Below are 14,552 nucleotides of genomic sequence, written 5' to 3' on the forward strand. Positions count from 1 at the left end.
TTCATTAGGAAAGAAAAATCCCACATATTACATGGGGTACCATCTCTTTACTGTACTTTATGAGGATAATGCGAGTTGCCTCGGAGTTCCATGACCAACAAAGTCTTTCTGAATTCAGCCTTGTGCTCTATACGGTCACTGAGTTCCTCGGTGACACGCGATATGCCTACAATTTACAGAAGAGGGCATTTTATCCCATAAATCACACACATCGGCACGCCAGGCTTCATATGCTAATAGTTTGAGCCTAGGTTAATTGCGCTATGGGCGATTTGTACCCTTAAAAAGGCATCTTGATATTGAGCAACGTCACGGAAAGCGGTAAATAATTGCAACGCCCTCCTGACTACAACATATCTGCTTAAGAAACCTGTCCCTGAGTTTGAAACACGCCTTAATGATTTGGAGCTGCCTCTAGTGAACATGCTATTTAAAAACTGACCATAGGGATTTTTTAAGCATCCTACCCTTAACATTCTTGGTTACTAAACATCCACTCTTACCAAGAACTTTAGTTGTGGGATTGTTATGTATGGAAAGGAGCCATTAAATGGGGTATTATCTAAAAGCACAAGAAAGACGTGTTTGCTGCACTAAATCAGATTAGGGGTTTAATTGATCATAGAAAATATAGGTCAGCCCAATAATCCAGAGGAAGCTGGACCAGATAATTTCTATATAACAAGTGCTTCAAAATTTTAATTAAGCAACACATTGCCTAAAACACTTTACTGACATACAAATATTGTATTTATATATTTCAGTAAGTATGTATATTTATAAAAAAACACATCAGGCGACAGGAATTCAACACAGAGTGACAAAGATTAAACATAAAAAACATAACACCATGAACAAAAATGTGTGATGAGATTTACCATCTAGTCCCAGTTAATAAATAATGCCAAATTATACTGGCACTGCAAAGACTGGAGTTGACCGGAATGGTTTGCCCGTTGAATTTAGCATTATTTACTAACTGTAAGCCTAGATGCCCGCTAATACTAATCGAAGGCAACCATTTTTTACTGGACAGAATTAACAGTCTTTGAGACAGAATGTTTATTAACATCCAGTTCTGGCTTTAGGACTGGTGGCGCCCTGTGTGACACTTTATTGTGCCCCCCCACCCACCCCATGACCACCTCCTCTGTTTCACTCACTACCACCCGGCAAATGTGCCCCTCATCTCTCCATCGCTCCCCTTTCACTTACATTCATGTGTTTTAAAGCACTTGTAAAGGCTGGCTTTACCAATCCACTCAGCTAGCCACATAAAATATGGGGGCATATTTAAGAGCCCCTAGCGCCGTTCTAACGCCAAATTAGCGTAATTTTTTTACGCTAATGTGGCTTTAGAAGGCCAAAAATGCTGTGCCATATTTACAAAGTGGCACAATGCACACATTGCACTACTTTGTACCCCTTTGCGCTACATTATGCCTGCGCCAGGAATAATGTATGCCAAGGTGGGATTCCCCGTTAGGGAGGACCAAAAAAATGTCGCAAAGAAATCTGACAGATTTATTTGTACCATTTCTTCTGGCACTTTTAACGCCTGCTCAGAGCAGACGTAAAAAGGATGCGCCTGTTGGTTACAATGGGCCTCTGCATGCTTTTCAGGATTAGCATCAACATTTTTTACGCTAATCCTACAAAGCGCCGGACTAGCGTCAAAACTTCTGACACTAGTCCCCTAACTACCACCATGTGGCACCATATTTTAAATACAGCACACACATGGAGGCGTTAGGGGAGCGCTAAAGGGAGCAAGAAAAGTGGTGCAGCACTGTGTGCAGCACCACTTTTTTCAAATATGCTCCATAGGGCAGTGTTTAATTTGTAAATAAAAAGGTGCCGGTGCCCAAAGCGCTCCTCTTAAACACACGGCTGCTGCAATTAAATGTGTTAACACGAATACAGAGGCAGCATAATCCTGAAGCCATCTCGGGCCTCTTCAATCCATTTACAGGCACTCCCTGCCCCTTCAGCTCACTATTGCGTATTTCTGCTTTTCCCCCCCATTATGAAACTTTTTCATTTTCTGCTTCCTCCATCTTTCCCATATTTGTCCTTTTCTCGCAGTAAATGCTTGAGGCAGAATAATAGGTGCCGGCCCTCAAAAATAACTGCTGGTGCTCCGCACCGGAAACAACAAGCACAAATTAAGCACTGCCATAGGGGTATATTTAAGAGCCCCTAGTGCCATTTTACCACCACATTAGTGTCATTTTTTTTTTTTTTTTACACTAATGGGGCGTTAAAAAGCCAAAAACGCTGCGCCATAGAGACAAAGAGGTGTAATGCATGCAATGCACCACTTTGTAACCCTTTGTGCTACATTATGCCTGCGCTAGGCATAATGTATGCAAAGGGGGCATCCCCCGTTAGGGGGCCAAAAAATGACGCAGGCATTAAAAGGAGGCTTCTATAGGTTACAATGGGCCTCTGGGTGCTTTGCAAGATTAGAATCAAAATTCTGATGCTAGTCCCCTAACTACTGCCATGATGCATCGTATTTTAAATATGACGCACACATGGTGGCGTTACGGGGGGTGCAAGAAAAGTGGCACTGCACTGTGTGCAGCGCCACTTTTCTTGAAAATGCCCCATAGTTCTGTTTTTTGCAGCAGGCATATTAACCCTCTATACTACTATATGTTGAGTCAAAGCTGCCACTAGGCAAAACTCCCATCTCTCTCTCTATAGCAGGAACATTAATCACAAGAGGTATCTTGACATTTTAATTGTTTCTTGAATGCTAAACGTACAAGGAACTTTTCAGCAGGTGCTTTTAAATCGCAAGTTTCAGAAGTTATTGATGAACACATCGCCCCTCCGAGGTCAGCACCCGGTGAGGTTGCACCGTTTGCACTGCCCAAAAGCCGGACCTGTTAATATCTATCACTCATGATCGTACCTTAAGACTTGAAATTATTATGGATGGCTATATAGTAGCTAGGGCCTTGGATGCTTCAAAGGGTATGTTGCACTCTCCTTTTAGTATCTATCTATAGTACGTATGTATCTATTGAGTAAACCTGCCAAAAAGGCAGGAGAGCACTGTAAATGATCAAACAGAAGAATAAAGTCAACTAGCAATAGGAGAGGAAGCTGGGTTGTTAACAGTTACTGCATCGTGATACAGTGTTCTTTAAGAGGTGAGTCTCCAGTCCTTTCCTAAACTGGAGCAGCCTTTGGGCTCTCCTGAAGGATAAGGAGATGTTGTTCCCAATATTGGGTCCATAGATGGAAAAGGCCTGCTGTCATGTTTTATTCTTTTTGACACTTCTTGCCCTGCAAGCTAATGGGGTCCTAGCAGCGGGTGTGCAGAGAACCACCTGAAAAGAGCCTGTCTGCAAGATAAGCAAGGGTGCTGTTCATGATGGCTCTGTTACCATGAAGGTGGTTTTGAAGATGGCACAGGCAGGCAAGGGGGGGCCAAACGAGTTCAATCAGGATGGGGGCAATGCGGTCATATTTCTTCAGGTCCTTGGTGAGAAACACAGACACAATGTGTGTGAAATCTCTCCAATCACATTTGGACTTAATGGAAGCCCTTCCTCTTTTTTTTTTTTTTTTTTTTTTAAACGGGCCTTTCATCCTTCTTAGCACTTAATGCACTCTATTAGTGTGTGAAATACCTCTAATCACATTTGGATTCAATGGGAGTCCTCTCTCAGGGCCAGCTTTAGTACTGGGGGTGCACAGTCTGAATCATTTTTGCCCCCTATGACCACCTTCTTAGATTCCCTCACTACCACCCGGCAAATGTGCCCCTCTTATCTCCATAGCTTCCTCTCACATAAATTTAATTTGTTTTAAAGAGCTGGTAAAGACTGGCTTTACTAATCCACTCAGATATCCACATAAAATACAGATCTGTTCTATGCACCAGGCATATTAACCCTCTGTGATACTTTATAGCGAGTCAAATCGGCCACTAGTCAAAACTCCATCCTTTCCTCCAACAGCAATATTGATTATAAGAGTTATCTTGACAATTTTTTGCTGCCTGAAAGCTGGCTGCTCAAGGAACTCTGCAGCAGGTGCCTTTACATTGTGAGTTATTGTCATACAGTGTCCCCGTTACGTCAGTGCCCACTGGTCAACAACCAGTGTGGCCGCACTGCTCCAAAAGCTACCCTGCACACTATTTACCTTTAGGGACTTTGTTTTAAGAATGCATGAGAAGGACATTATGCATTGTTGACGACTTATGACTCAGATGATGAGCCCGATCTGCTGCCATTAAGAGTGTACTTCACTACTTGAACGAACTGCTTAGATGGAGTAGAATACATTAGTGCAGGTTCATCACACATTTTCTATGTTTAATCTTTGTTACTTTGGTGTGTGTTGGCTTACTGTCCGTGGATGTCTTGTTCCAAATAAACATACTAATTCAACCAAATGTAGATACAATATTTTTATTTTTGTAAATTATTAATTCCAGGGAATCGTCTAACAAAGCAGTGCTATCAATTTGTTTGCTGATAAGTCAAAATATTAAAAGACTCCTTTGGAAGCACTCATGCAGATACACATATTTGTAACCCTGGTAATTCTGTTTAGGCAAAAGATGGTATTTTTGAGAGCTAACATTTAAGATGGAAGTAAACGCTTAGTTGCAAGTATAGTTTCCTAAAGCAGTTTAGCATTTTGTACTAGCATTTTAGAAGTATATATATTCTTCAAAGTGATATTATGGTTAGTCATCTACTTTTAAGGTATAGGTAAATTTCTCAGTTCATAGTATGACTGAGTATTACTCAGTAGTTTACGCTTTTCTAAATATATATACTTTACAGCTGTACAATAGTAAGCTCAAATATAAAAAAAAGAGTATCACTTTTTAGCCGCAATTACCAAAAGTTATTCAATTCACATATTTAAATCGATCAAAAAAATACGACTCCGACTGCATTACTGGAAAAGGGCTGATTTGCCCTTGGGGTTTCCACAAAGTTATGCCTACAGAATATACACTTTGAGCTCTCTTTATTTTCAGCATATCTAGCGGTTTTCATGAGCCCCGAGAGCAAAGGTGACTAGGGAACTGCCAGGTATAGTATTTGGCAAGATGGTGGTAGAAGCTCTGAGCCCTGAAAATCTACAATTGTCTCCCATGTTAGTGACAATTATCACTTCCTGCCTTGGACTATTTGAGAAGCATTCTTAGCAGGCACTCAGACGTCTAGCTGGAGAGGAAATTTATTTCACCCTTCTCTATGAAGTATTAGAAACTTCTAGTTAAGCCCATTTGCTCAAAATGGACCCGACAGGTGGTGAATTAATCTGCCACATATTTGTAGTAAATGGCACGTGTCGAATCACTGAATTAACAAATATAAATATCAAGCCAGTTTGACCAGAAAATGTTAAATGTCTGATTCGACAGCCCACATCCAACACATCTTAAATTCAGAATGTTGAGAATGCAGAGAATACCAACTTACGCCATTGAAATGACGCTGAAATCCAGCCAGTTCCATGGATCACGCAGGAAAGTAAAGCTATCTATGCAGAACCCTCTGGCAATAATCTTCACAAGAGATTCAAATGTGTAAATGCCAGTGAAGGTATACCTACAGAAAGGAGGTTGAGAGAGGAACAGGTTAAGAAAGTAGTGCTACCTCATTTAAAACAATGGTATCTATTATAGCTCTTGTTACACAAACACATTACCAGCTCTTGTTTATGATAATGGCATCCAGGGCTTAAAAAGTCAACCCAGAAAGACCATGATTTAACCTTACCCGGGACTTCTTATTTCACTGCGCTCTGGTAACTGCTACACTGAAGGACACGTTCGCCCTACCACATATAAAACTGACCACAAAATGGTGCTAAGTGTAGACTGTATCAGAAAGTTTTTCAAAGTCATCAGGCGATGTCAGACCGCTCCAAACAGTTCAGTCACCATGACACAACCAGACTCCAGCACCAGACGTGACGTAAACATCTTCACACACAGAGTGACCACTCCCCACACCTCAACTACAACCTTTTCCTAGAAACTGCCACTGGATGGAAGAACTATTACATGAGCTAAATCTGAGCACAATCTCTTACTAGGGCAGGATAGGAGAGCAAGAAAAATATGTTATGTACTAAAACCTATGAGAAGAAAGACAAAAAGTCTACCAAAGGCAAATTGCTTGTTTCTCACTTGCATACCTTATTCCAGAATCTTTCTCTTCTTGCAGAAGGCAAGCATGGCAGTAAACAGATCAGAAAGTGACAGGAGGGGAGATTATGTAGCAATCACAGCCTTAAGCCACATATTAAGGACACCCCCTCGCCCAAAAAGAAAAAGCTGCGTCCCCCACAGGTATCTTGTAGAAATTGCAAGTGAGCCTACGAGTGGAGCCGCGTCTAACCACGGAATGATCAACAAGAAATAACATCCTCTCAGGAGAGGAGGATGCATCTCCATCACCAGTCAGATGGGTGTGAATGCCCTGGGAACCAACTTCCGTACAAGCTACGAACAATGCTTAATGAAAATTGCATCACATCGTGACCTCACTTATGTGAAGACTGTGCTCTATTTCTTTGATCTTGCGAGACCTATGTGGGAAAAATATCACCGCGAAACAGAGAAAAAGTGTTAACTGCTTACATTTCTTTATAATTATAAAACGTCTGAGATACAAAAACGGGCAACGTTTACTATGCCTGGCATCAATATCCTTGACAATAAAAAAAATCATCGTTTTGTTAGGGGAATTTGTTTTCAAGGAACACATACAGGCGTCTAACATTTTGTAGGTCGCACAACAGTCAAAAAGAGCTGAAATAATACTTACTCCACTTGCTTCGACCACTCTGGGGGATTACTAAAAGTCATGAACACACAGTTGGTCAAAATAGTGCACATAATGATCATGCTAAATACTGTATTGTAAGGTCAAGGAAAGAATTCATCACAATTTGAGGAAAACATTCGTGCATAAACCAACATTTTGCAAACTGCTTACTGTATTGTATTTGAAGAGTTGCCGTTTTATTTAGCTTGGTGACATGCCAATGCCGAGTGGGTATATGCTCAAGAATCGCACAGCGATTACAAGCCTATTTCACGCACAGTCACTGCAAGAAGTTGCATGGCCTTTGGAGAGTTGTTGAGGGATGGCAGAGGGGGTTTGGCATTTGGGGAACCAGATGTAGGTACAACTTAAGTTTTCAGTTAGGGCTCGTCTCGGGGCCGAAATGTAAAGACAAATAAAAGACAACCAGAGAGAGAGAGAGAAAGGGGGGCGGGGGGGGGGGGGGGGGGGGGGAGGACATGCAAACGCAGATCAAAAGAAAAGGGAAACGAAACCAGAATTTTTAAATTAAAGATGAAAAAAAGGTTCTCTAACTTGTGAGATGATTTGATATTTTAAAATTTTACAGTAGGTGACTGTACAGCACAAGTAATCATACAACCAGCAACAGAACAGTCTAAGGAGTGTATTCTTCAAAATAAACAAGTCATTTGAAAAGCAGAACTACCAAAAATTGTTTTATCACCCCTAAGAACGGTTCAAGCAAAGCGTCATTGCACCATTGGTTTGCTGACAAATCACTATTCGTAAACGTTAAACTTGTATACGCTGAACAGTGGCAAGAAGGAGTTGACTTGTGAGCTCTAGAGAAAAGTTTGATTGATAGAACATCAAAACACAAGCAATAACATCGGGCATGCACTTTCACTGTGCCCGTTGGAACACCTTTTGTTCTTTACCATGCATGTTCTAGCTATCTCCTAAATCTGCGTAGTCTCAGCTGGATCGGTACCGAAAGTGCCAAAGGCATTCTGCAGGAGACTAAGGAGCTTTTAATGAGCTCGGTAATAACTGCAACTTAGGGTACCATCCACTAGTTGTCTGGTACGCACTAAATAGCATTGCACATCAAATAAGCAGGTTCCCCATCCCACAATTTAGAGTCGTTTCTGCTCCCACATCATGAGACTTCCACAAGAGTGAGGGTGCTGTAGTCCATCGCCCCCTCCACGTAGTCTAGGATCAGGTGGGTATCTGCCAACCTGTTAACTCGTCTGCTAATTTAGCACTGGTACTTCATTCATGCCATCAATGACTGTTCTGCCAACACTCACTCATGGATATGCTTTAGCTAGGCCTCTGCAGCTGTGATCAATCAAATTATATTCACATGTTTACAAGTAACAAACCCATCATCAAAAATCTGTACTGCGTTTTCCAGTTCAGGTATAGAATCAATCTCAACAGGTTTCTGCAATTTTGTCTTCACATTTTCCAATTTCTCTACTGAATTGCAGTCTGTGTTCATATGTCTCACTCATACAAATACTTCTGTATACCACATTTAAAACGTCTCACTCTGATCACTGATGTGACAGATCCCCAATCAATACCAAAGACTGTTGTATCTTGGGCCGAATATCTGCCCTAAAACATGAAGTTTCCTTTGCACAACATTTTAGTCAGTGTACTGGTCCGCTGTCTCACTAATTGTAGGTTATCATTACCAGTGAATGATCTAACTGCACCCTGAGTACCTATGCGTACTGTACTGACTAACCACGAAGTAGCCAGTCCTGCTATACGTGCTGTTTGAAGACAAACTAAAACAAGTACGTCCTCTCAGTTGGATATTGATTTTGCCACATATCCACAGCCTCGGTCTCACCGTGGCTGTTAGACCTGAAATCATTAGCGCTGTATGCTCCCCAAACATTTTGCCTTTACTCCTTCTGTTTTGCGGAATTTGTTTTTGGTGGCTTTGAGACTCTGTGCACTTTACCACCGCTAACCACTGCTAAAGTGCCTGTGCCGTTTTCTTAAAACACGGTACAATTGGCATCTACCTGATTGGTAGATTTAATTTACATGTACGTCCTTAGTACATGGTACTCCATGTACCAGGGCCTGTAAATTAAATGCTACTAGTGGGCCTGCAGCACTCCTTGTCCCACCCTCTTAAGTAGCCTTTTAAAACGTGTCTCAGGCTGCAGTCTGGAGTGCAGCTTTAAACTGCCATGGTCTTGGCAAAATAAACCTTTTGCTACATTAAAACCTTCTTCTTTAATACTTGTAAGTCAATCGTAAGGCTCATAGGGTGGAGTGAACTGTATTTAAAAAGTAGGACACGTTTATTTAAGTTTTACATGTCCTGGTAATGAAAAACTTCTAAAGTCATTTTAAAATGTTGTAAGACCCATCTCTCCCATTGAGAAACAGTGGATTACCATACTGCATTTAATATGTAATAACTCTGGATAAGTAGCAGGTTGAAACAAACTGCTCACACTCAAATGAATTGTAATTTAAAATCCTCTTTCATGGTAAGGTCAGATTTTAGGTTAGAATTCTGAAACTGCCACTTTTCAAAAGTTGACATTTTCTTGTCCCAACCATTTGTGCCTTCTGCCAGCATCATGGGTCACATAATTGTGAATGACTCCGCTATTGGGGTTTGTGCATTGCTTCCAGGCAACACAATAGGGGGTTAGGTGTGAACAGGATGGGCCATCCTGGCAGGATGACTGGCGAGGGGCATACCCAGCCCACCTTACATGTCAAAGGGCTTTGCTGCCTGCACACACAATGGAATCCGATTCCAGGTCTGCCCTGTCTTTTGTTACCCCAGACAGTTTGGAACTTGATAAAAGAAGGAGAAGAACTTTCCAGAACCAGATGTGAAGCTAGGGCACACACATTGGCACCAGGTACAAATATCGGACTTCCAGATCCACTCATTAGAACACTCCTGGACCGATGGACGTTACAGAATAAAGACTACCCTCCTACTTGAAGGACTGCCTTGCTGTCTGTGAATGAAGCCTGGACCTGCTTGCCTTCATCCCAGGTTAACCAGAGTGACTCCACGGGTAAAGCTGTCTGACATCCTTTGTGAGATACAGGAAAACAAGCTTCATAGGCTTCACTGCAAATGCCTAGCTGACCTGCTGAAACTGGACCTGTCTGAGCCCTACTGGCCTCTGCTGGAGTGAGTCCCTTATCCCCAAGAGGTGCCTCTTCAGGTTTCTTGCCTTTGGCTGGCATCAGAGTGAACTCTTCCTCAAGAAAAGATGAAAATCCTTAATGTTTGGGTTCCTCGCGACTGGACCCATTCATGCCAAGACGCTGCTGCCTGCAACAATGAGACCTGCTCTCAGCATCAACGGCAAGCACCAGTAACGACAGGCAGCACAAAACCTGCATTTCACACTACAGCAACAATCATCCGTGACGTCAGACTGGCTCTTCGTTCTACAGTGACAACTCTCCATAACACCCGGCCTGCTCTTCACGCTATAGCGATGACCATCCGTGGTGCTCCGCCTCATCACAGCCTCCTTCAACCAAAACAGAAGTCTTCACACCAGACTTTGAAGGTGACATTTCAGCCTGACTAACCTGGATACTGTATCTGAGAAGCATTCCATCGCAGTTAACCTGAACTTGTGACTTTCCCCAGGTCTAGTGCGACTTGATGACCGAGACTGGCGCTTTGTGCTTTTAGGCACTATTTTCACTATAAATGTTTAATTACACTTCTCTGGTTCAATCGATTAGATTTATGTTGTTCAGGTATAGTTTTATTTATTAGAATGTACTCTATTTGTCTAAACTAGTTTGGGATTTTTCTTGTGTTGTGTTTTCACTTTACTACTGCTTGAATGCTTTACACATTGTCTAAGTTAAGCCTGACTGATTCTGTGCCAAGCTAACAGAGCTTTAAGAGAGGGATAATATAGTGACCTTTGTGGTGACCCTGACAAAGATTGTGGCTGTTTCCTAAGTGGGGCTTCCACCACTCTCAACCAATAACCACATTTTTTACAATGGTCTTGCTCACTGCTTACTCAAGCACATATGTAATGGATGTGTTATCCTACAGCTTATTACATGCTCAGTCTACGTAGCCTGCCCAAATCATATGTAAATGAGCATAGTTGGGCAAGGACATTCCAATAACAACAATTTATCAAAGGATAGGTCTTGTATGTTGAGTCCATAAGCATTCTGTAGACATTTCCTGGTCTCTCAACCGGCTGCTTACTAATATACATCTATCTTTCACTTCCTGCTGTGATGTACTGACTCTAAAAGGCATTACAGGTGCCAACTATATAGCTACTTCCAGTTGTGAATAAGAGGCCACAGAAACCTGTCCTATCCATCATTTATACAGCTTTGGTATTTCTGAAAGACTGGCATTACGTAAAAGGAGAAATACCCAATATCTTTAAGAAAAACAATTAAGGACAGAACATTCCATGTCAGCATATTTACATTACTCCATATTTTGGGTTCTAAAACATGGAGTCAGAACCCAGGATTGGACATACACTGTAGACCTAGTTGTGGCTTCTCCTTTCTCATCTTACCCAAATTAGCTTTGACATTTGTCAGTGTGTTACTTTCAGCTCGCTGATCTCCTACATCAGGCAGTTATCCCAAAACAAGGAGACAATAGAAACACTCCTCTTCCAAATGTACTGAATATACCACCCCCCTCAAATCTAGGCAGAGCCCTCCAAATTGGATCGCCTCTGCCCACCTTAACCACTTTCTCACCTCAACCCAAACCAAACAACAGTGGTCTTTAGAAAATTGAAACTTCTACAAGAGTAACAAGACCACTAATTTCCATGACCTACAATCTGCAAGGGCTTTGTCCTGTAGTCCGGTTATACAGCTGAAGGACAGGGAGAGGGAGAGGGAGACAGCCATTGTGCGCTCCAATCAAGACTGGACTGCAAGCACTAGTACATAGAAATACTTGGCAAACAATAGCATGGATCAGGTGGCACATAGCCAGAAAACCCCTTTCCAATTAGGACGTATTTATTTTTATTAATTCTACTTTTTATTTTTTATTTACAATGGAGTCGTTTGCTGAGTCATGAAACATTTTACATAAACTAGGTGGTTTACACAGAACAAGGAGAGATAAACAAAATAAGTCATAAGGTTAACAGCAGAAAGGAACTGGTGAGGAGATAGCATATGTTGGGACATGAATGCCTCCTGCATGATATGCATTTATGATCCCTGCCTTGCACACCTGTGAACCTGTTATTGTTTTGGACATATAACTTCCTAATCCCTTGTGCGTCCATGGACCTATATCCAGTCTGATGACAATGAGTTAATAATTAATGCGAAAACCCTTTTTTTTTTTTTTTTTACCTGGGAGACGTGGATACCCACTCATCTGAAAAGTTCAGCAGTTTATGATGAACCCAGAAAGCAAAATCCCCGAGTTGTACATTAGTGTTAGAGTCGGTAGTATGCCGAACACAATTGATACAGGCTTTTAGGTTCCATTTTAGAAACCCAGAGACTGGGCCAGAGTACAAGATGGAGGAGACGTTGCTTTTTCCAGACAGCATATGTGTACTGCTGCCCCTTCCTAGAGGGGAGGGAGGAGCACCAGACACTAAGGTGAGGAATGAGAAGACAGACTTTCCTTAGAAGTACCCGGGCCCTTCCTGACATTGGTGCTGTAAATGACTCTGCCGTTGGGTAGATGCCAGGGGATATATGGTGAGGCCTGCAGTATCTGTTCTTAGGGAAAGGAGTTCTTTGAAGAGGCACCGATTCAGTTCTCTCTACCTGATCTTTGTGAGGAGTGGCTGAAAATAGCTGGGTGCGGCCTGCTCTCACCTCTATGCACTTCTTTAATGAATAATCAGCAAGATCATTCCCTGCCTAGCCCTGCTGCATTAGTCGTTCATGAGGCCACCATTCAATGTAGACCATGCCACTCACTGACATTCCCTACATCATCTTCAGCTATATTTGTTGTCTTACAATGTTCCTGTGAAGATGCATTAGCGTACCATCTTCCTGTACCAATACCAAAACTTTATTAACTCATTCAACATTCAGCCCCCACAGCCCGGCAAGCAAGTTCACGGTACTTGCATGTACTTATGTGCTAGTTCTTTAGTGCCGATGTAGCCAAAAGACAGGTTTGTGGACTATTCATGTGTAAAAAAAAAAAAAAAAAAAAAAATCAACTCCTTTGTCCAGTGGCATGTATGTAACCCAAGTCAGTTCTTCAATCATTCCTATGATAGGCAATGACCCTTCAGGGGTTCCTTACAATAGCCTGGGTGCCAAAAATAAGTACTATGCTGAAACAGTACGTCCAGGGAATTGTGGAAAATCGTTCCCTTCCACTGCCTGATCTACCAGACTCTGCAGGGCCGCAGTGTGTTTCAGTACTTCATTTGGAAATAAAAATGTGCTGGTGCCCAAAGCTCTCCTCTGAAACTCACAACTGCTACAATTACATGTGCGAGCACAGAATACTGAGGCAGCGTAATCCTGAAGTTATCCCAGGCCTCTTCAATCCTACTCCCTGCCCCTTCAGCTTACTCTTGCAGCTTTCTGCTTTCTCCCTTTGTAGTGCTTTCTCGTTTTTCTCTTCCTCTGTCTTTCCCATGTGTCTTTTGCTCGCAGTAAATGCTTGAGGCAGAAAAATAAGCGCAGGCACTCAAAAATAAGTGCTGGTGCCCTGCACCAGAAACCACTGGCTCAAATTAAGCAGTGGTGAGCTCATGTCCTGGTAGGGGAGATCTGTTCCACTTAGTATTATCTCCATTGGAACCCCGGTCATATACAGAAATATAAGATGTGGAAAGCATTTCTGCTATTGCAACTTTCAAGGAATCGCAGGACAGTCTCTACCCTTATGAGCCTACTATTTATATTGGTCTCACCAAATTTCCATTTCAGCACTCCAACTATACATATACCATAAACCCAACTATAACAGCTCACTGTCCTGTTAAGTATCATTGGGTTGCCACCACCATTCGCCTAACACCTTTCTCCTTTTCTATTTACAGTGGCCATGGTGTTATGTTCAAGAATGCACACTGTGAAGGTGCTTTACCTGCATGCTACAGGATACTTTCAGTGAAATTCCAGTTAGAAAATACATAAAGAGCCCGCCTTTGGAATTAGGCCCCACATTACCATGCTGTAGCATGCCTCAGATGCAGCCCACCAACTTGAGTAAAACAATACTGCACGTACAGCTCGACAGGAAATGGATTTGTGCTGAAGAGGGAACGATACGTATTATACTATACCTTGGTTTCAATTTGCCGGTGGTTTCGATCTGGGTACTGACATATTACTGTTCATAGATCAGGGACAGGCTCCATACAAAAGCAGAATGAGAAATTATCACAAACAAACTCATAGTATCAGCACAGTGCATGAAACAAGTATAAACATCTACACACATACACAGATGACCACCGATTGAGTAAAAGGTCGAAATTCACAATACTTAGAGCTGGTGGCAAAGACCACCTCACTTCCATTTTATTAAAGATGGGCTTATTGTTTCAAAGGAGAAGACAATTCTAGAAAGTGGGGGAGATACAACACTAGGCACCAATCTGACCTGTGCCATACGATCCAAGTTATACTTTACTGATGAAGCCAAAACCAGTCTGGGGATGGTTGCTGCTTACATTCCCTTCTAGAAGGGGCCTCGAATGGCAGTTCAGCATGGCATGTTCCCAAGAGGCACAGGGTCTCTACTGATCTGCA

General features: G+C 42.1%; 1 protein-coding gene across 5 annotated transcripts in view; it reads right to left on the bottom strand.

Moving 5' to 3' along the window:
• Window positions 1-14,552, bottom strand: part of SCN8A (sodium voltage-gated channel alpha subunit 8) — a 554,114-nt gene that overhangs the window by 337,411 nt on the left and 202,151 nt on the right. For 3 of the 5 annotated variants that reach the window (XM_069230856.1, XM_069230858.1, XM_069230857.1), the window contains exons 1-2: window positions 6,813-6,897; window positions 5,460-5,588 (exon numbers count right to left, since the gene is read on the bottom strand). In XM_069230856.1, coding sequence (XP_069086957.1) covers window positions 5,460-5,588; window positions 6,813-6,892 — 209 coding nt within the window. In that variant the 5' untranslated portion in view covers window positions 6,893-6,897. Of the gene's footprint in view, window positions 1-5,459; window positions 5,589-6,812; window positions 6,903-14,552 lie in introns of those variants that run through there. The other 2 variants (XM_069230860.1, XM_069230859.1) reach the window with 2 other exon arrangements.

This window comes from Pleurodeles waltl, chromosome 4_2 (assembly GCF_031143425.1).
Source record: "Pleurodeles waltl isolate 20211129_DDA chromosome 4_2, aPleWal1.hap1.20221129, whole genome shotgun sequence".
NCBI classification, from domain to species: Eukaryota; Metazoa; Chordata; class Amphibia; order Caudata; family Salamandridae; genus Pleurodeles; species Pleurodeles waltl.